The sequence below is a fragment of the Rhododendron vialii genome, chromosome 5a (genome assembly GCF_030253575.1).
Source record: "Rhododendron vialii isolate Sample 1 chromosome 5a, ASM3025357v1".
Lineage (NCBI taxonomy): Eukaryota > Viridiplantae > Streptophyta > Magnoliopsida > Ericales > Ericaceae > Rhododendron > Rhododendron vialii.
In genome coordinates this window covers 37,038,502-37,059,156 of record NC_080561.1, presented here as the reverse complement: position 1 = coordinate 37,059,156, position 20,655 = coordinate 37,038,502, and the positions used below count along the sequence as shown (strand labels likewise).

At 39.4% G+C, this 20,655-nt stretch overlaps 3 protein-coding genes across 3 annotated transcripts; 1 reads left to right on the top strand and 2 right to left on the bottom strand.

Moving 5' to 3' along the window:
* Positions 1–2,450: 2,450 nt before the first annotated feature.
* LOC131326349 (uncharacterized) lies at positions 2,451–3,134 on the bottom strand. The gene has a single exon (XM_058359103.1). The coding sequence runs from the start codon at positions 3,049–3,051 to the stop codon at positions 2,680–2,682; it is 372 nt and encodes a 123-aa protein (XP_058215086.1). The 5' UTR covers positions 3,052–3,134; the 3' UTR covers positions 2,451–2,679.
* An 845-nt stretch (positions 3,135–3,979) lies between these two features.
* Positions 3,980–9,677, bottom strand: LOC131326348 (uncharacterized). Its single transcript, XM_058359102.1, has 3 exons — positions 9,090–9,677; positions 5,766–6,241; positions 3,980–4,740 (listed from the first exon to the last, which is right to left on the bottom strand). The coding sequence occupies exons 2-3, from the start codon at positions 6,213–6,215 to the stop codon at positions 4,309–4,311; spliced, it is 882 nt and encodes a 293-aa protein (XP_058215085.1). The 5' UTR covers positions 6,216–6,241; positions 9,090–9,677; the 3' UTR covers positions 3,980–4,308.
* An 8,095-nt stretch (positions 9,678–17,772) lies between these two features.
* LOC131326347 (2-alkenal reductase (NADP(+)-dependent)-like) lies at positions 17,773–20,112 on the top strand. The gene is made up of 5 exons (XM_058359101.1): positions 17,773–18,031; positions 18,233–18,410; positions 18,817–18,983; positions 19,225–19,307; positions 19,535–20,112. Exons 1-5 carry the CDS (start codon positions 17,807–17,809, stop codon positions 19,911–19,913), a joined length of 1,032 nt encoding a protein of 343 aa, XP_058215084.1. The 5' UTR covers positions 17,773–17,806; the 3' UTR covers positions 19,914–20,112.
* Positions 20,113–20,655: the final 543 nt, after the last annotated feature.

Here is a 20,655-nt window from a genome sequence, read left to right as displayed (position 1 = left end):
AATTTGATTTTGTTTATTGTTCGCGCGGCACAAAAATTTCCGAAGTTGATAGAAGAGCAACCTAAAAGTGCCCTGTCCTAACAAGACAATTATTACAGTAATACTAACAACACAGATTTTTCAAGCACAGATTGTGATGTGGGGTTCACTGCAGGTCCCACACAAATGATTCGAGCCGTTTGTTAAATTTGAAACATGTTTTCAAGGGCCCTTGCATGAAATCAATTCAATTCGCTACTTATAAGTATTCGATCCAATCATCTAACTTTTCATTCAGTTTTTAGGATCTTAAAACTTGAAAGAAAAAGTTAGATGATTGGATCGAACACTTATAGATAGCGGATTGAGCTGATTTCTCTTAAGGGCCCTTGAAAACATGTTTTTAAATTTAATGAACGGCTCGGATTGTTTGTGTAGGACCCATAGTGGCCGCACATCACAATCTATGCACAATTTGTGGGTGAAAAATCTGTGTCATTAGCATTACTGCAATAATAATAGGGCAAAGTCCACTTAGAGCATCAGCAATGTAATAATCAAAAGTGAATAATCAAAACTTACCATGTCAATTTTTGATTATTCATTTAGAGGGTTGCTAAAGTTAACAATGTGAAGTCCAACATTGTTACTTTTGATTATTCAAATGCCCAAATTTGATTATTGGTTATGAGGTTGCTAACTTTGATTATTACAATGTAAGCACTTTTTTAAGTACACATTGCTAACTTTAGCAATCTTTTGATTTTGATTATTACATTGCGGATGCTCTTATACTTCATGTGGTTTGTGTCATGTGCGAATACACCTCATCAGGCTCATGAATCCACACCCATTATGGTTTTTGAAAACTTGCAAACGTACCCAATAAAAAAAGTGAATTTTTTGAGAAATATCTCCGACGTCCATTTCCGCCAATCGATCGGTCGGACATGCATGGCGTTCTATTTGTGAGTATGCGTCTTCGGCGTGTTTTCAAAACATGAGCGGACGGAATCACGCGGGCGGCTCAACATGCAACGTTCATTTTATAACACGTCCGTTCCCAATGTGTTATAATGTTGATCGATTTGCACTCATCGGTTTGCTATGCAAGGTTTAATGGGCACACAAAGTTCAGAATAGCTTTGAACCCAATTTATCTGAGCCATCTTTGACAATGTTGGCACAAGGCACTTGTCAAGTGGGATGATCGAAAACGATCAACTGCAGCAAATCCCAGTGATTTGCTTGAAAATCTTGGTGAACGTGGATTTGTTTTTGTTTACCAACTTCAACCTTGAAGTCGTAGAAATCTCATAATCCTTCAAAATGTCACCCGTTTAGTCATATAACCCTTCGAAAATGCTCTGCGCTTCCGCTTTTAATTATCGAACTGCGCTCGTGCTCTCAATTCTCGTTCTTACGAATTTTAGTAGCCTAGAATGTGTTTTAAAAACGCTTTCACTCGCGCACACAAAGTATGTGTCTTTCATCCAATCTTGTCTTTGTTTGGAGGACGATTGGAAAATTTCCCAAACTTCACCGCTGAAGTAGAAATCCCAAGAGTAATTATTCAATACTTCAGGAGTATTGAATATTGTTAATATACTTTCGAAGTATTGAATAATTTTCTAAATCGAGTAATTATTCAATACTCCTGGAGTATATGAACAATATGCTCTATCTCTCCTCTCACATATTCCGAGAGTATTGAATAATTTTCGGAATCGCAAATGTAACAAATCCCGTCCGATCTTTTGTTTTTTCTCACGAAAACACAAGGGAAATGAGGTGGGAAACCCCCAGGAATAAAAACAGCAAAAAGAAAAAGAGAACACGGGACTTTACGTTGACTTTTTAAATACATTTCCTAATGGAGTAGTAGATTTTGGAATTCATCCTTCAAAAATTAATTGAGATCCCAGTAAAAGGAAAAGTCTACCCTTACCGACCCAAAATCCCGATCGGAATCCCGACGTCCCGCCGGGCACACTCCGGCCACCGGACAGCCGATCCGAGCCGTCCAAAAATTCTAAAAAAAAAAAACCAAGTGGGCCTTAGCGGGAATAAACGGCATCCGACCGGTGTAGATGGCCGATCCAAACAACCCATTTTTGTGTTTGGATCTGCCAAAAATGGAGTGTTTGGATCGGCTAAAAATGGAGTGCTTGAATCGGCTACCTACACACGTCGGACCGTTTATTCTCCCAAAGGCCACTCGATTTTTTTTTTAGAATTTTTGAACGGCTCGGGTCGGCCGTCCGGTTACCGGAATGTGCCCGGCGGGACGTCGGGATTCCGATCGGGATTTTGGCCGTCGGAAACTGTAGCTTTACTCCCAGTAAAATGCCCGTAAATTATTCTAGACATCTAGGGTTGTAAACAATAATAGACAAAATAAAAACACAAAAGACAAAAATGGCGTGGTTCGAGATTCGGTCAATAAGCACGCACCCAGCTATCATCATATATGGGATGAAATAAAAGACTCCATATATTCTCTCGTGTCTTCTCAGCAGCGCTACGTGCATAGTCACTCACCGCTATCTGTAATTGGTGACTATGCACGAGAAACTCATAACATTTGACGGTTTCAAAACCATCTGTGATCGGTGTCTATGTTCGTAACATTTCTCGTGTCATTTTGTTCTCAACTAATAAACTGTTCGCAATTGATTTAAATTTGGTCCGAAAGGAATCTTAGGCCTCGTCGTCCACCTCCCACAACCCAAGGGCTCGGACCACGTAAAACGAGCCGGCGACAACAACCGCCGCGAAAACCGGAGGCACCACCGTGTCCAGCTTAGACCGCTGGAACATGTGAGCCGGAAAACACATAACCTCCGTCGGAACATCGAGCGGAACCCTGACGGATCCCTCCGCCGGGCACGGCCGAGAGAAGGCCGAAGTCGGAGAGATCGCAGACACGAACGCAAACTCCGGCGAGAAAGACGCCACGGCGACGGTGATTGTCAGGATCGCCGTCCACGTCGCGGCGTACAGCAGGAGCGGCCACCGCAGGGTGAGGCGTTGGAGTATCGAATTGAAGAGAGAGAGAGTTATTTCAAACATCGAAAATCCGCGACGAAGAATATCCGGTGTTTAAGTTCTTTAATTTGAGTGCATTTATAGATATCATGTGGAGTATACAATTCGGTACTCAAGCTCTTGAGATGAGGTGGAGATGAAGGTTAACCTAATCTCAACTAATATGGTTGGGGAATTTGTGAAGTGGACTAACTCCCCTTTAAGGCTGGTAAAGTATGGACTTATTTGTTTGTTTGGGTTCGGTAAAGACGGAGGAGCTGCTTTTGACAAAACACTTCCGGCCCCCGGACGAGGGATGACCAAGCGTAGCAACTGTTCTCCGAATGTGATCATACGAACTCCAAACCTGCGATGGAGATTTGAAATCCGTAAGTGCCCACCACCCCCACCCGAGACAGAAGAAGGCAATTGGCATATTACGAGTGCAAGGGAGCATCGGCACGCCTCGAACCAGTGACTACATGAGAGCCAAATCCATTGCCAATGCCATACTATCACCCAGGTTGGCACCCAGAGGGCCACAGCAGGGTGTCATGCGCTTAAAATGAGTCCTGTTCTGGGTCTATGGGGGCGGGATTCAAACGGATCATTCTGTTCAACTGTGAGTTTGTTGATCGTAACAAAAGTGAGATGAATCAAATACCAAAACCCAAATGAACATTCTTTCTTGAAGAACAATAACAAGCTATGATTTGAAATATTTAACTCAAAGAAAAATATTTCCGAACAGTTCATCTTTGGCATGTACAATCTACTTAGCAAGCCGAACAAAATGAACAATTCAAATCAGACTAGTAAGCCTGGGGCATACCCCTTCAGAAAACATGTCCTGCTGTGGTTTGAGCCTAGGTCCGGTTTAGCGTATGGCATCAAATGCGATTTGGATGAATGAGAGAAGAATGGCACTCTTTTCCCACCATCTAAAATTGAACAGAAAAAACAAGGACTACAATTTCGATTACCCCAAACGACAAGGAGTATGTCGCAGGGCACTCATTAGAGACAACTTATATAGTTCACAGGGTGCACCATCGCTGATTTAAAACAAACACACTTCAAAAGAAAATTGTCAGAACTTCCAAAGTACTACAAATACCATCAGCACAACAGAAAATGATTCTTAGCTCCTAGAGCACCGGGCCTTTTTCACCGCCAAGAATGTGGCTCCCACACAAATGTGTGATAAAGAAGGCCCTGAAGCACAACACCGGAGCCTAAACTTATTTATGCACACTGCCAAGGACAAGAAAGTTAAACCAGTGAGTAGTGACCAAAGACAGATTACGTAGCCTCTGCCATGGAGAAGTGCAACTTTGTGATAGAGTTCTTAAGGAAACTACTCCCGCAATATGCGTCTGAGTTACCAACACCAAAATGCTCCAATTTCTCACAGGGTTCATTGAATTCAAACTCTGTGTTATCGTTATTTGGCCACTGGGAAAAACTCTTAGAACTCTCGCTGTACTTTCGAACCTGCTTCTTATCTTTGCTGCCACCCACTCTAGAAGGTTTGCCTTTCTGTTTGTTCTTTCCATTCTTTTTATCATACTTCTTCCGTTCATTCTTAGGCCGTCTTTTGCTATTTCTCGAAAGAGTTGGTGCTGATGGAGGAGGATCATAGACATCCGGAGCCCAGGTGACCGTGAGCTTCTTTTGGGATTTCCCCTGTCTCTCGCGGCTACCCTTCAGAGCTGATACAAGCTTAAAATGTGTCTGAAAAGAAACAAAAGTTTTAAGAAGAAAATCAAACCGTTAAGAAAACTTATAAAAAAAACCCATCAGAATACTGGTTCTCACTTCTCAACAACATATACATAACCAGCTCAGAGAAATAAAGAATAACTTCATCCATCCTGAAAAGACTGATTGGCAGCAATTCTTTTTTGCAGACATAAACAGCAATTCTTTTTTGCAGACACAAACAGAAACAATTTCGGCCTATAATCAAAAATTGACATACAATATTGCTTCCAGAAAGTTGCAGGTCAATTAGACCGAAAAGCTTCATTTACTCAAGGGAAGTACATCATATCTTTAGAATGTTACTCAGGCAAATAGTAAATTGAGGGATTAAATAAATATGAGATACGTAACACAGACAAAAACTTCACAGTTCCCATTAGTGCCAAAGGATTAACCCCCCACCATAGACGAAGTTGCATATGGACGATAGTTCTCTACTTGCACTATTAACCATCTCTTCGAACATCATTTTATCATATATCTGGACCAGCCCCAGAAAAAAAATACTACATGGCCTCTGTTTCAAGAGTATTCCTTCAATATAGATGGGTATCCCCAACCTTTTCCAACACGAAGTAATTAAATTCACTGTTTTATATTTGTTGTTGAACAATAAATAACAGTTATTTCATGTGGGATTCTTACTTTCACTCCACTTATCTAGGCCACCCTTCAATCAAATTTATGGCTACAGCCTTGACCCCAATCACCTAGACATGCATAGTCAACCCCACGAGAAATGAACAATATTCCGAATATGTCGAAAGGAGTTCATTAATTACGTCAAAGTAGCACATCCACCAGCATCGTCATTTGAATTTAACTAAATACGGCGCAGGTATTTGCTGATGATAGGATACTTTTAAGACACACAATCAAGTGTATATCCCATAGATCTATCCAGCATCAATCCAAAGATTGTGACATGATAATAGGGAATACGAAAGACAGAATAAAACATCTGAATTCAAAGGTCAAATGTAATGCAAACTTACAGGCAAAGATATGGATCGAGGGTTTGCAGGCTTAACAGTTTCACAGCCACTTTGCATCGATACAGCAGCAGCTATGTCATCTTCCCCATCGATAGGCACAGAAGCTGGGGATTTCTTACCAGAGGACGGAAATGTTGCAAACTTGAATAAGCATTTCTCCGAAGTTACAGTCGCCGATTCAGATTGACCAGGATCTTCAAATTCTTGTTCCATCTCCTCATTGGGGTTATCAGTTTTGTCTGAAGATTGACACAAAATGGACTTTGACGGCAATAACTGACCATCTTGAACACGTAGAAATTCAGCCAGACTGTTTCCAAGCTCATCAATAGATATATATTCCAAGAAATGACGATTACAATGTGATGGCTCTGTATACAGCTTCTTCAAGGCATCAGGCCTGTTAACATCTTTAGAAGCTGGGACATCCTCTGGAGAACCAGGGTTCATTGCGAAAATCACAAGCTGTCAGGGAACTGCCAAAGCACAATTAGTCACAAAGCACAATTAGTCAGAGAACAAATTACAAGTTACTTCAACATCATTGCATGTAACTGAAAAATAGAGAAAGGGGTTAGGAAGGGTGACAGACAGAGTGAAGATCTTATATATAAGTGTCACGGTATATCTAAAAAAATAATGAAGCCCCACTAGATGATGGTGGGACCGGTCCCCGGATTGCCAAATTATTAAAGAAGAATATATAAATATAAAGCAACTAAAAGGACTTGTCACTTTCTAATGAATCTACGCCGAGAAAATTGGCAATTCCAAAGGAAGTGAAAACTACCAAACAACCCAATAGATATGAGGCAAAAAGGTATTGCAAAGCAAAATGTATTTACAAATGCCACAAGTACTTGAGGCAACGGATCTGGCAGGTCACAATGAAGACTTAAAAGAGTGTTGACAGAGAAACTAATTGGATGATTTGGTTCTCTCATAGATATACCTCCTCAAATGAGCCTCTTCATAACCAATAAAAAAAGGATACCCGTAGAGCAAATGGAGAATGACTGATATCACATTAGAAGTTTATACACAAGAAGATTCTACATCTATAAAAAATAAGAAGGGCAAGGTCAAAAGGGTTACATCATACGGAAAAGCTAGCTAAAAAAAAGAAAATAGTAGTTGGGCAACAAGCACAGCACGATTGTGAAATTCAAGCATTTGACAATAGTTGTCAACCGGGAAACGAATGAAGAATCAAAATGCTCCCTTTTTGTTTTGTGAATTGAATAATTTGAATCGAATCATGAATCATTCAGTTATATCATGACTTCTAAAATCCATGAAAAAATTATATTTATGCATTTCAGCGACATGAAAATTCATATGGTATGCTTCTAATGCAATTTGCAAGATATGTGGACTCGTGAATCAATGTATGACCCTTTGTGGAAAAGAGTTCAAAATACAATCAAAGTGATCAAACCATAAGAATGTCTTCACTCTTCAGGTTATTGTCAGTCATCTTGTCTTTGCCTCTATTTACTCTCAAGATAAATTTGTCATCTTTGTTATAGTACTAATGAGAGGAAAATCTATTTTCCAGAGCAAATAAGGAGAAACATCGACAAAAAATGGCATATATTATACAAGAGCCCTTTTAAAAAATAGTCATGACCTTTTTTCCAACAAAGAAAATGCAAAAAGTAGCCAAAATCGAATCATCAATTCACAGCTATTTTCCATTCATGGAATCTATGCTTATCGTTGACCCACGCACAAGTCACAACACAAATCATGAATCGTACATATATTATAGCTATGCATTTGACTTTAAGAAAAAGTGCAACTAACGTAACCTTTCCAGAATAAAAAATTAACATAACCAACCAGTAAATAGATTCATTTTAATCAAGATCGACGTGGTAAAGTATTAAGCGGGAAAAAAAAAAAATTTTCCATGCAACAAGAACACCTAAAATTAAAGAAAGTGAACTTATGCAACATCAAACATCAGTTATCGAATAGCAAAGCAGAAGTGATGGTGAGAACAACTGTTCACCAAACGTACCATGAGCGTGAGGGCACATAGACAACATGTACAAATTTGAAGTAGTTATCTGTGTTCGTGGATTTCTTTGAAGTAAGTTTTTGTTTCCTAGAGCATCAATCCTTTCACAAGTAACTACATCTAATGGAAAACAACAAGATGCAGTGGACGAAGGGTAAACGAAAACACAAAGATAGTTTATACAGGTATGATCTGCGCATCGTGGAATGTAATTTCAAATTGGGCAAACCCCCTGTATTCCTTCAAAATGCTTACTACAATTATGTAAAATATAATTGATATCTCAGTCTCTGGCGGAGCCAGGATATTGGCTTGAGGGGGCCCAACATAATAGACAAATAGACAAATTTTTTATCTAAACATATGCTTATAATATCATAGTTTTTTTGTTTTGCAATATAATACCTTTCTAAATTGAAATTGAAATTAAAATTATTCTAGCCTAATGCAGTAAAACTATATGAATCATTTTGTTCTTATTCTTTAGACTACAACACTTACATGATTATTTTTTATTTGTGAAAGAAATTGAAAAATGAGAACGTAAAATAACGTGTTTTTATTAAGTAAAACCGAAATTATTAAGATTCTAAGAAGCTATTACACTAATAATATTAATAACACTCAAATTAGAAGTCATATTAACAGAAATTTAAAATTCGGTGGGCGCCCCAGCCCCAAGGTAGCTCTGCCAATGATCTAGCCTACCCGCACCTCGACTATCTCGACTAATCCCGATTCCCGAGACCATCACAACGTCCACCACCCTGAGTAATTTTTTTGTATGAGAATGTAAAATAACCTGTTTTTATTAAGTAAAACCAAAATTATTAAGATTCTAAAAGAAGCTTTAAACTAATAGAAATTTAAAATTTGGGGGACGCGGGGGCCCCACCCCACCCCAAGGTATAGCTCTGCCAATGATCCAGCTTACGCGCACCCCGAATATCTCCACTTATCCTGATTCCCGGGACCATCACAACGTCCACCAGTGGCAGCCGATTTAAACACAATCACAGTTCATACATGTATTATCTGCGCATTGAGGAGTTACATATTTGTAAATTGGGGAAAACCCCTGCATCGCTACAAAATACATGGTACAGTTATGAAAATCTTTTTAGATATCTCAGGTCTCCGGGCCCTCAACTAATTGTGGGACTAATCATAGCATCCACCGGCGGAGTTCAATTAAAACCGGAGCAAATAAACAAGCATGATAAGAAAATATAAATGGACTATAAATACCAAAAAAAATTCCAACCCTATTTCAAGTCAAAATACACACAAATAAAAACTACCTTAGGCAGGCGAAACCCACAGCGCAGTACCAAGCTTTCACGACCTTGATCTCCGATTTGTTGATAACTAATTGGGCCAAACTACTCGAAGAAGATCGGACAAGAAAAAACAAAATCCAAACAACAAAATCCCCCAAATCAAAACGAAACGCTAACAGATCAAACGTTAACTAAGATTACCACGCCGGTCGCCTTTTTCCAAACGTTTCAGGCGATGAGAGCATGATTTACCATAGAAAGAGGTCAGAGAAGGGGTAACGCTACGGGTTACGAATTCAACTGTGGGCACCGAAGGCATTTTCGTATGCTCTTCGTAACCCTAACGCCTATCAAAAGTAACGCAACCCAAGCTCATCGATGAGGAAAGGGAGGAGAAAAAGCGAGCTTATTTGGGTGGAGATCGGAATGGGAAACGAAGAGCACGGCGGTTACCGACGTTGAGTGCGTTGAAATCTGAATGAAGATTCGTTGGTTGGGTATTGGGAAAGAGTTTCATGAGAGAGAGAGAGAGAGAGAGAGAGAGTTTGGCGGATTGATAACCGCGTTAAAGTCAATTAAATTATCGGATAAGAACAGTTTCTTTTCTTTAAATGGGAATCAATAACAAGTTTTGATCTTATCCATTTCTTCTCTCTCAGAGATTCGGATTGGGAGCTGCCAAGCGGTGCCGAACGGCCGATCCGATCGTTCATCTCGAATATATTAATGGCTTGAATTTTGACTAAGCAGTAGAGGGTTCAGATTTATAGATTCTCAAGTTCAATTCAAATCGTCTGTACCGAGATGAATAGTTGGATGCCGCTCGACGCTCCGCTGGGCTAGGGTGCTTGGCAACGTACGGCTCGTTTGATGGCCAGATAAATTTTTACTATGAGATAAGAAATGAAAGTGGACAAGAGTGGGATATAGTAAAAGCGAGGATAGGATTAGTTAAGAATAGTAGGAGTATTTGTTTGGTAGTTAATACGTGGATGTTCAAAAAAAAAAAAAAATTGCTGGTTGAGCGGATGGATAAGGAAATCTACGGGAAATCAATTAGTTGTCCTTATAGTACTACTGTATATCATTTTTGTAATGAGATTATAAATGGAAAATGATATTGACACTCCAAAAATTGATGCAAGCATTTCAAAAAATAAAGAAAAGTGGCTTTGGAGTTATACTGATTTTTGAGTGCCTGTATTCATTTTTAGAGTAACAATATTATTTCCCTTATAAAAAAGGATTAGAGAGTTTACGAAAGCACCTTGGTAATTTTTCACACCCTTGGTAATTTTTGCAATTCGGGTGCTAAAGGCGAACCAAACACCGAATAAAAACTATGTCTCTTTTTAGCTTATCTCGGCGCCCCACCATTATCCCACTCTCTTCTCCTCCAAGGCTCCAACAAACAAGCAGTTACAAGCTATCAAAGGGAAAATTTGATTCTTCAAAATGGTAAGCAAGTAAAGTACGATAATGAGTGAAACAAGATCCTTAAATAATACTCCAAGCATTAAAACATCACAATCACCTTATTTGGTTCAACATTTTGAAAATTATTTTTGCTGTAATGAGTGGTAATGAATGAAAAGAGATAAAAAGAAAAATGTATTGAAAAAAGTGTAAAAAAAAAAATGAGATGAGATGAAATGAGAGTTGAATCAAATAAGGCAAATGTCTTCTGCCATTCTACCAAACAACCAATCATGGCACCTGGTTCGATTCAATCATTCCCTACTCACTTGTCCTGATATCTGACAAGGTGATAGTTCAAGATGTTACTATTTAACTCTTTTTCATCAAGAACACAAAGTGCAGAAAATGCCTCCAAAATATAGGTATAAAAAGATAGGAGTGCTCAAGAAAACTGCCTGAAGCGCAAACACCGGTTCAATTCGGATCGAACCGTCTGATTTAGTCGGGTTCTGCGATTAATTAGTTAGGTTATGGTTTCAAAAAAATAAGAATCGTTAATTTTGATTCAGTTACTGGTTCTCAATTAAAAAATTGTGGTTAGAACCGAACCGGACCAATTAGAACTAATATATATAAAAATACATACATGTGTGTTATTAAATATGTAATTTGAATTTTGTAGGTTAATCTTTTCATGCTAAAGTTAATTTATTTAGAGATGAAATCTTATTTGTTAGGAAAGTTTTTAATAAAATTTCTATTTTTATTTTACCTATGAGTTTTTTGGTGCTTTAAATTTTCAATTTTTATGAGTTCATATGAATAAGCGATGTGTTTCTCGTTAGGTTCCATGCATATATTGGTTAGATTTTGGTTCCCAATTTTCTAGAACCGTTTAAAATGGTCCGGTTATTAATTTTCTAAAAAACTGGACCAATTCAGACTATGTGCACCCCTGTAAAAAGATGCCATGGAACAAATTCTGGCCCGAAAGGCCGAAACAAACACATTCCTTTTCTCTGTCTTCGTATAAAAAATATAAAATTTGATCAGCAGATCAAGAGAAATCAGTGGATTTGCCTGTCGCGTTGAAGGAGCCGCAAAAGAGTGAGATTTGGTCAGCGGCGGAGACAGTGGTGACAAGCGGTAGTAGTGGCGGTGGACGTTGGAATCCTTCAACATCCAAGTAAAGAGGTGGAGATGCTAGCTTTCACGCCAATTTTTGCTCAAATCTAAGTAAAAACTTGAGTTAGTTGGGTTGGAGATGCTAGTCTACTATTACTATTCCAAAGTGAGAACCCTTTTCTCCATCTTATAAAGGGAAAGTCTCGTGACACTCCCATTTTTATAACTAAACTTACAATTGATTAACCAACACAAAATATTTTGATGGAAATTATGAAACAAGCACAAGCTAAGAATCCAACACCCTGGACTGCTGCCCAGTAAGCATACTGGTCGCCTCTGGGCGAGGAGAAGATGCTCCGTTGACTGAGGACGCAACCGATACCTCAATCCAAAGCGAAGGAGAGGCTCCGAGGCAAGCCCCTACTGCCACGACAGGCTTTGAGCACGGAGACCGGAAAAGAAATCCGTAATAGGCTAAAATTCCAAATCTCGCGATCACGACAACCAGTGATTGAAAACCCACTTCTGCAGATTTATGTCAAGTGCTCAAACAAAACCTTAGGGCAAAGCCTGGTGTTTATTCACCATTGCCTCAAACCGGAAATGCAGAAAACCCATGGAACCAACCCAATACTTATCAGCACACCACTGCACCCTTCGGATCTGGGGGAAACTCAGACAAAAACCCAAACGGACTGGGAAAACCAGCCGGAGAAACAGCCAAAATAAGCTAGAGAATAAAGACCGTGCTACTACTAAGGGAGTGTTTCCAGTAGTGAGTAAATTGTGAGAAGAAATTTATAGCAATCAAGTTTTTAGGTGTTTTCGGTAGTGAGCAAGTTGTTGAGAAATGTCAAATTATTTTCGATAGTGAATAAGTTGTAGGTAGATTTGTGATTGGAATTACTATACAAAAAAAAAAATTTATTGACAAGTTACTAATTTCTGTGAACAACATGGTAATTAAAATGCAAAACTTGTTAATTTTTGTGAACGAACGCTTACGTTTTTTTCCGAAAATTGTATTCGAAAACATGGCCAACCCGGCACACCATCTCCGGCAAGGCAGCTAACAAACCCGTCTACTATTATGCAATGCCATGCAATAGGACGCGGGAGCTCTGCTGCGCACCATGGGCAGCAGCCCCTGCCCACACCTCACACACACCTCACACGGCACCGTTTTGGAAAGGAAAGAAAAAACAAAACTCTCCGTTTGCAATCCTATGAAGCAGAAACGTGATTATGAAAGTCATAGAGTTAAAATTTAATTATGTTTCTTTAGAATAATATGATCAGAATAATAAGATCTTCGAGTCAATTCAAACGGATTGAAAATTGAAGCACTTAAATTTTTAATCATATTTTTTAATATATAAACGGTCTAAAAAAAATTAAGTGCGCTAATTTTTAATTCGTTTGAACAAATACGAAGATCTTATTATTCTGATCATATTATTCTAAAGAGATATAATTAATTTTTGTCTATAGTGCTCTCATAATCACGTTTCTGATCTACAGGATCCTAAATAAAGAGCATATACTTAATTATGAGAGCCCTATAGACAAAAATTAATTATGATACTTTAGAATAATATGATTAGAATAATAAGATCTTCGTACTTGTTCAAACGAATTAAAACTTGGCGTACTTAATTTTTTTTTAGACCGTTTATATATTAAAAAATTGATTAAAAAATTAAGTGCTCCAATTTTCAATCCGTTTGAATTGACACGAAGATCTTATTATTCTGATCATATTATTCTAAAGAGACATAATTAAATTTTAATTCTAGAGCTCTCATAATCACGTTTCTGCTCTATAAGATTGCAAACGAAAAGTTTGGTTTTTCTTTCCTTCCCAAAACGGTGCCGTGTGAGGTGTGTGTGAGGTGTGGGCAGGGGCTACTGCCCATGGTGGGCAGCAGAGCCCCGTGTCCATAATAGATACCCCACATAATGACAAATGAAAAGAACCCTGCTATTGACGTTACACTATACCGCGTTTTGTGAGATCCACTTTGGGATCTCAAACATTTGATCGGAGCAACTCAATTTTTTCAAAAAATCTTTTTTAAGGATTTTTTTGAAAAAAAATCAGCTCAATCCGATATCAGTAAAGGCTTATCAATTCTTTGCTCAATTTTCTGTTAACAAGTTGGGCGTAGAAAGCCTTTATTGATATACTTAACATACCCTCGATCTTGCTTCTGCTATCTTTTCCGAAAACTTGCGCACCTCCCGCGACCACCAAAATCACTGCTGACCACCGAAAATTGCTGACCAACAAAGCACCACGACCACCACCTGCCACCATCAGAAAATAGCCATTGAAAATTTGGGTTTGAATCCCCTTTGAAGGATTGAAAGACTTTGAATCGGAGTTTAGGTTTGAGTAAAGGCGGAAATGCCTATTCTCATTAGCAATGGAGAAAAACTTATTCATGAAAGAACCGTGAATCTCTCTTGTTTCTCTCTCTAAACTTTTCTACAGCTAAGTTTTTCCGTTGGGGGAGGGGCCCCCGCCCCCCCCCTTCCCCCCCCCCCCCCCCCCCCCTTTTTCCCCTAATTTCCCCCCTTCCTCCCCTCCTTTCTGCTGTTCACACCTCTCAGTTCTCGTTTCGTCTATTGTTGAGCTCGGCGCTTGGACTCCGGCCATAGCTCGTGGGTTTCTCCGTTCGGTCCTCACAGTGGAGTCTCAGATCTGGTAGCTGGTGGTCGGTGGTTGGATTTAATAAGGTGAGGTGTTTTGAAATTAGGGTTTTCTTTTCCTTTTCTGACGATTTTTCATCTCCTCTACCGGCTGGTCTTTTCAGTCCGGTTGTGTACCGATTCGCGTCTCCCCCGGATCTGGTGAGGTTGTGGTAGTGGGCAAATAATTTCTTTTTCGTTCTTGTTCTGGTATGGGTTGTGGATGAGTTTCAACGGATAGTCTTCTTGAAGGTTACCGGTCGCCGTGACCACGCTCAGCCGGCCGGACCTAGTTTGGTTTGCTTCGGTTGCGTGGTTGGAGCTGATAAGCCCACAATTGTGGTTATATTCGGGCTTATCTCGCTCATTTTTGGTACGCGCGCGCGCATAACTCTATGTTTTTGAATGATATTGTGCGAAGGGTGCGTTTTGGTGTTTGCAGGTTCTTTTCTTTAATAAGGCAGTTTTAACGCCATGAGCCTATCCCATCGTGATTCGGGGACCCGTGGGGTAAATGAAGCGATAGCGGAGTCCGGATGAGCTGTGTCGAAGCCCCGGAGAGTTTGGAGAAGTCCAGAAGAAGCTGATCAAAATTCGTAGAAAAGGAAGTTCTACCGGTAGGAGATCAATGCCTACCGGTATAATCTCATTCCTACCGGTAGGAGGGCCTGCTCTACCGGTCCAACGCCTAATCAGAGAGGTCACAAAGTTGCACCATTCAAGTTCTACCGGTAGGAGATCAATGCCTACCGGTAGGAAGCCAGATTTTTCAGTGTCCCCTTTTGCTCGAAGCCGTTCTACCGGTAGGAGATCAATGCCTACCGGTAGGAAGCCCCAATTTCTGCAGATTTCTATTTTCTTTTGTAACTTTAAAGGGATGCTATAAATACTCTTTTGCACGTTTTTAGGGTTATGTTATGTTCTTAGACATCAGCTCTTTTCTTTCTCTACCGCCTCTTCTCACCAACTCTTTTCTCCCTCATTAATGGAGCATTGATTTGGGGATTTGGAGGAGGATTGCTTTCATTAATGTTGTAAGTTTCATTGGGATCCTTATTAATCTAGTTTTTATTTCTGCTTTCAGCATGATTTCGTGTTCTCTCATCCGAATCCTAATCCATATCACTTCTCCTTTCATTATGTGTGAGTAGTGTAGCAAGACTAGGTTATGAGATGATTAACATCCCGTAACCAGGGGTGGGCTCGTTCTCCTCTCGAGAACTCTTGTTTTCCAGCTTAAACATGGCAAGGACCTATTTTATGAATCAAAACCTTGAGGTGTTACTCTCTTGGATCAAATGTAAGCAATGGTTAATCCTTTTGCCACATTTGATACCTAGAGCTATGTCCCTCCTCGTGTTTGTCTAAATGCTCAAAAAGGACCCCAGACATGTTTAACACTTTCGTTAAAAAGAGAAGAATCGAGCTTATCCTTGCGTTATGATTGTTAGTTATCCCTAGACCGAGCCTTTAGTTTAACCTCCAGTCAAAAAGCCGTAGTTAGGTTAAGTAGCCAGTTAACCAAATCTTTCAAGTTGGCCGTCTAAAAGCCGAAGATCGGTTGGCGGTCCTAACACTAAAACTCTCTTAAAGCTAATCTCTGAGACAAGTTATGGATGCGCTCCCTGAGGATTCGACCCCGGACTTCTGGGTATTATTATTATGCTTTCAACCGACCTAGCCCTACGCTTGGGGCATTCTTATTGCAACACACATTAAGGTCGCAAGCAGGAGCTTGCTGTGGCAGCGGAGGCTTACTGCGGAGTTTTCTCTGATCGGCTGGCATGCTAAAAGGACAGTAGTTCATGGGACCGGAAGGCTGCCTATTTGGTTGATTTCTGTCGTGGGCTGGCCTTGCGCCGGCGGAGACGGCTGCAGGTCAAGGAGAAGGAGGATTTGGTCTTCGGCCGGCCTTTTCGCTTGTGATCTGTTTGTTGTTCTGATTACATCTGTTATGTTTGTGTAATGGTTTGTACTGGGATTTCGTTTCGATTTCTCTCTGCCTAGTCCTGGATGGAATTCTCATATCGGCACCTAGTGTTGATTGCTTTTGTAGGGTGTCCATTAATCCCTGAGTAGGTAGTTCGGTGCACTCCTGTATTTTGCTTGCGATGTAATCATTGCCTTCGGACTTGTTAAGAAATGAAATTGACATTTTCAAAAAAAAAAAGAAAAAGAAACCGTGAATAAGTTTTACGATGCTCAATCTCGACCGTTCAAAAGTGTTTTGGGCGGCTAAGATTGCGCGGAGTGTCGTGAATAAATTTCTCTCTTAGCAATGACCCATTGCTAGTATAGTACAGTATATGCGACAATCTAACCCGGGGTTGGACAAAAAAAGGAACTTCAACACTTTGTTTAAATGTCAGTTTTGAGATTAAAAAAAAAAAGTTTTATAAGTTTGCGTATTTTTCGTTCTTTGTCAATTTTTAAAACATTTTAACAAACTCTTTTTCTTTTTTAATAGAGGTATGTTTATATACATCAAAAAAAAAAAGTAATAAATTTGATAAAAGAAATCACTAAAGATGAAAAAAAACACGGACGACGCAACAGTAAAAAAAAATTAAAAAAATATTTATGAGGGAGAACCAAACAAAATGAGGAAGTTAATTAGACGTCAGCCATGAGCTAATCCGGTCCAACTCAACTTGACCCCTACGTGGCTGTACTTAATTAATTATCGTAAACCTTAATTAAAATTAAGGGAACTGATTTTCGCGCTCCAAGATTTACTGCAGGCGCTCTACCTTTTTGTTTTTATACTGTGATGTTGCTGGCAACATCAGTGTATATTTTGTTTTTACACTGTGATGTTGCTGACAACATCACAGTGTAAAAACAAAAAGGTGGAGCGCCTGCAGTAAATCTTGGAGCGCGAATATCAATTCCCAAAATTAAATACGATGTTAAGATGATTAAGCGATGACGTTGATTCCCAATGTTTTTATATCTTTGTATATATACCACTATAATCAAATTCTGGAGGATTATTTATTTAGTTAATTATGAAGTAAGCGATGACGTTGATTCCCAATGTTTTTCCCTCTTTGTGTACACTATAATATAATTAATCAAACTCTGGAAGATTATTTAGTTAATTATGAAGTAAGCGATGACGTTGATATTCCCGATGTTTTTGTGTCCAATAGACCTAATTTCCAACATTTGAGCTAAATAAATCTAAGACTTGCAAAATGAACAGTTCGGATAATCGAACAAGACCGTACATGATAGATTGCATCCATTTTTGAGTCACGTAAGAATCATAGATGGATCATCACATTAGAAAATCTCGATTCTTATCATTATTTCACCTTAACTCCCTCGACTTTATAAGGGGGCATGTATATCATCGCTTACGATAAAAATGATCAGTCGATGTGCGGACACATGATTAGTTTTCAAAAAAATCACTTGTGATAATTAACGTCATTGACCAACGTTCCTCTATAAATTGAGGAGCTCATCTCTCACCCAACACACACACACACACAGAGATGTTGAGCAACAAACAAGTGGTGCTGAGGGAGTATGCCGAAGGTGCTCCTAAAGATTCGGACATGGAAGTCATCACGAACAACAGCATTGGAGCGAACGTACCGCAAGGTTCGAATGCAGTGCTGGTGAAGAACCTCTACTTGTCATGCGACCTTTACATGGGACATCTAATGCACAAAACACAAGGAGGACTAGACATTTTCACTCCCTACACTCCTGGTTCTGTATGTACCCCCACCCTCCCTCTCTCCCTCTCTCTCTCTCTCTCTCTCTCTCTCCTTGTTCTCTTTGTTTCTTTTTTATAGGCAAATTAACCTCGTTTCTCATGCCACTATAAGTGTATTTCTAAGCGCCGATGCCGTCAGGTCAAAGGCCTTCTTAGCTACTTGTACGATATTGTGAATTTTAATTGTGATCATGTGCAGGTAATAATGGGTTATGGAGTGGCTAAAGTAATGGATTCAGGGCACCCAAATTTCAAGAAGGGTGACTTGGTTTGGGGAACTACTGGATGGGAAGAGTACAGTCTTATTACGAAGCCTGAAGGCCTCTTCAAAATTGATCATACTGATGTACCACTATCATATTACACAGGAATTTTGGGTAATTAATTCATGATCACCTTCTCTATCTCAACTATCTAACAAATATTGACTTTCGCCGATAAAAATAAAAATAAAAAAAGCCTAAAAGCCACCCCAGTGTTTCAAACTCATGCCGAATCATCTTTTACTCAAAATTTTACTCGATTCAAGGGAGACTTGAATTTTTACTCAAAGTTAGAAGACTATTTCTTCTCTCTTTTGTTTGTAACTATGCTATAGAAGATTTATGACTAGTATATATAATAAAATTTAGCAGTGGCGAGACTATATAAATTGGGGATAAAAAAAAAGTCACATATAATAATTGCATTTCTAAAATTCTTGTCGTGGAGATTGTTGGGATATTGCTTGATGATTTCTATATTTTCACTTCTCTCTAAATGTGATAAAATTGTTATAAATAGGTATGCCTGGCATGACTGCTCATTATGGGTTTTATGAGAAATGTGCACCCAAGGAAGGAGAATATGTGTTTGTATCAGCAGCAGCAGGTGCAATTGGTCAGCTTGTTGGCCAGTTTGCAAAACTAATGGGCTGCTACGTTGTTGGAAGTGCTGGAAGTCAGGAAAAGGTAACTAACTCATCATATACAATTGTACTGGAAATTCGGAACATGGGTAGGGCGGTCGCCCGGGCTCATATGCCTCTTGATCCATCCTTGCCTAGAAGATAAGCAAGTGCATGGCATAGGAAGAATCGGTATCCAAGTAGTGAAACCAATCTGTGGATTGAAACCTATTTTTTGTTCCATTGATTCGATGAATCGATCGGGATAAAACTAACCTGTTTTAGTATGTTTTATTCGTGCCAAGATTGATCTGCTGAAGGATAAGTTTGGATTTGACGAGGCTTTCAATTATAAGGAAGAGCAAGATTTGGATGCAGCGTTGAAAAGGTAACTTTCTGAATTTTAGGAAGGAAATTTAGAAGTCTAAGATGTTGCTCTTGGAACTGAGGACCCTGTAGTACAGAGGGGTGCACAATTTGAGCCGTCCAAACATCCTTGGTTCAGATTCACTGTCTGGAATGTGATATCACTACTTGATAGTGATTTTGCTTTTGGTTACTTGTTCTGTTTCAAGTGCTCAGCACCATTACATCTCTATTCTCTGCTATGGCTAGGTGCTTCCCGGAAGGCATCGACATTTACTTCGACAACGTCGGGGGGAAGATGCTGGATGCAGTGCTCCTCAATATGCGAAACCACGGCCGCATAGCTGTTTGTGGAATGGTCTCCCAATACAGTCTTGAGCAGCCTGAGGGGGTGAAAAACTTAATGCATGTTGTGTTCAAGCGTGTGCGAGTGGAAGGATTCGCCGTTATCGATTACTTTCCTTCCTACTCCAAATTTTTGGAAAGCATCCTGCCTTATATCCGAGAAGGAAGAATTTTCTACGCTGAAGATGTCGCGGAAGGCCTTGAGAGTGGCCCCTCAGCCCTTGCCGGACTTTTCAGCGGCCGCAACATCGGGAAACAAGTGGTGGTTGTTGCTCATGACTGATTCACACTCTCTTCCCATTCTGTACTTCTAAGGCCCAAATATCACTGTTTTTGTGGCCTTCCTCATATTGGTTAAAGCATGCATCTCTGTAAAGTTCCCATTATCCAAGGGTCAAATGGGTCAAATAAGCATGGAATGTCCTAATGCTAGTGTGCTGTATCAAGTAAATTGAAGGAAATAAGAAGAGGTGTTGCTTTCCCCCTTCTAATTTTTGTTTGATCTCATCAAGGTTAATTTTGTTAAATACAAACAGCATTTTTCTATAGCATTGTCTATAATATTATGTCTTCTTATAGTTCTTCCGTTTTCCAATCAAACCAGACAACTCAACTATGTCACTCAAATACCATTTGTTGTTACGCAACTTTTAGCCGCTGGTGTGAACATTTTTGAACTAATAATGATGAATGGAATACCTCAATTTCCTAGTATTTATGTCCGCTTTGTGTCGGGTTTTGGAATAAAATTTTGAAATAGTTTACTACGGAGTATAATTTTTGATTTATCACTGGACTCTTCCAAAAAGGGAAAAATTGAACTCAAAAGAAGATGATGTCCTCTCACTCTGATTCTACCACGGTGAATGAATTCTTCCCAGTCTTTTACTTGTACACAGTCTTAATTGAGTGGTTGATATCAAATACACAAGGTTTACGATTTAGGGTTGGGGGAACATTAAAACAAAAATTGCAAATTTCAAACGTAGGATGAATTGAATCATTCAATTGTCATGAGTGAGTAG

Bases quoted from the DNA above. Each gene is read 5' to 3' on its own strand.
- LOC131326349 (XM_058359103.1), bottom strand. From the start codon at position 3,051: ATGTTTGAAATAACTCTCTCTCTCTTCAATTCGATACTCCAACGCCTC.
- LOC131326348 (XM_058359102.1), bottom strand. From the start codon at position 6,215: ATGAACCCTGGTTCTCCAGAGGATGTCCCAGCTTCTAAAGATGTTAAC. The intron at 4,741-5,765 runs GTAAGTTTGCAT...GTTTCTTTTCAG, and splicing joins CTCGATCCATATCTTTGCCT to ACACATTTTAAGCTTGTATC.
- LOC131326347 (XM_058359101.1), top strand. From the start codon at position 17,807: ATGTTGAGCAACAAACAAGTGGTGCTGAGGGAGTATGCCGAAGGTGCT. The intron at 18,032-18,232 runs GTATGTACCCCC...GATCATGTGCAG, and splicing joins CTCCCTACACTCCTGGTTCT to GTAATAATGGGTTATGGAGT. The intron at 18,984-19,224 runs GTAACTAACTCA...ATTCGTGCCAAG, and splicing joins GTGCTGGAAGTCAGGAAAAG to ATTGATCTGCTGAAGGATAA.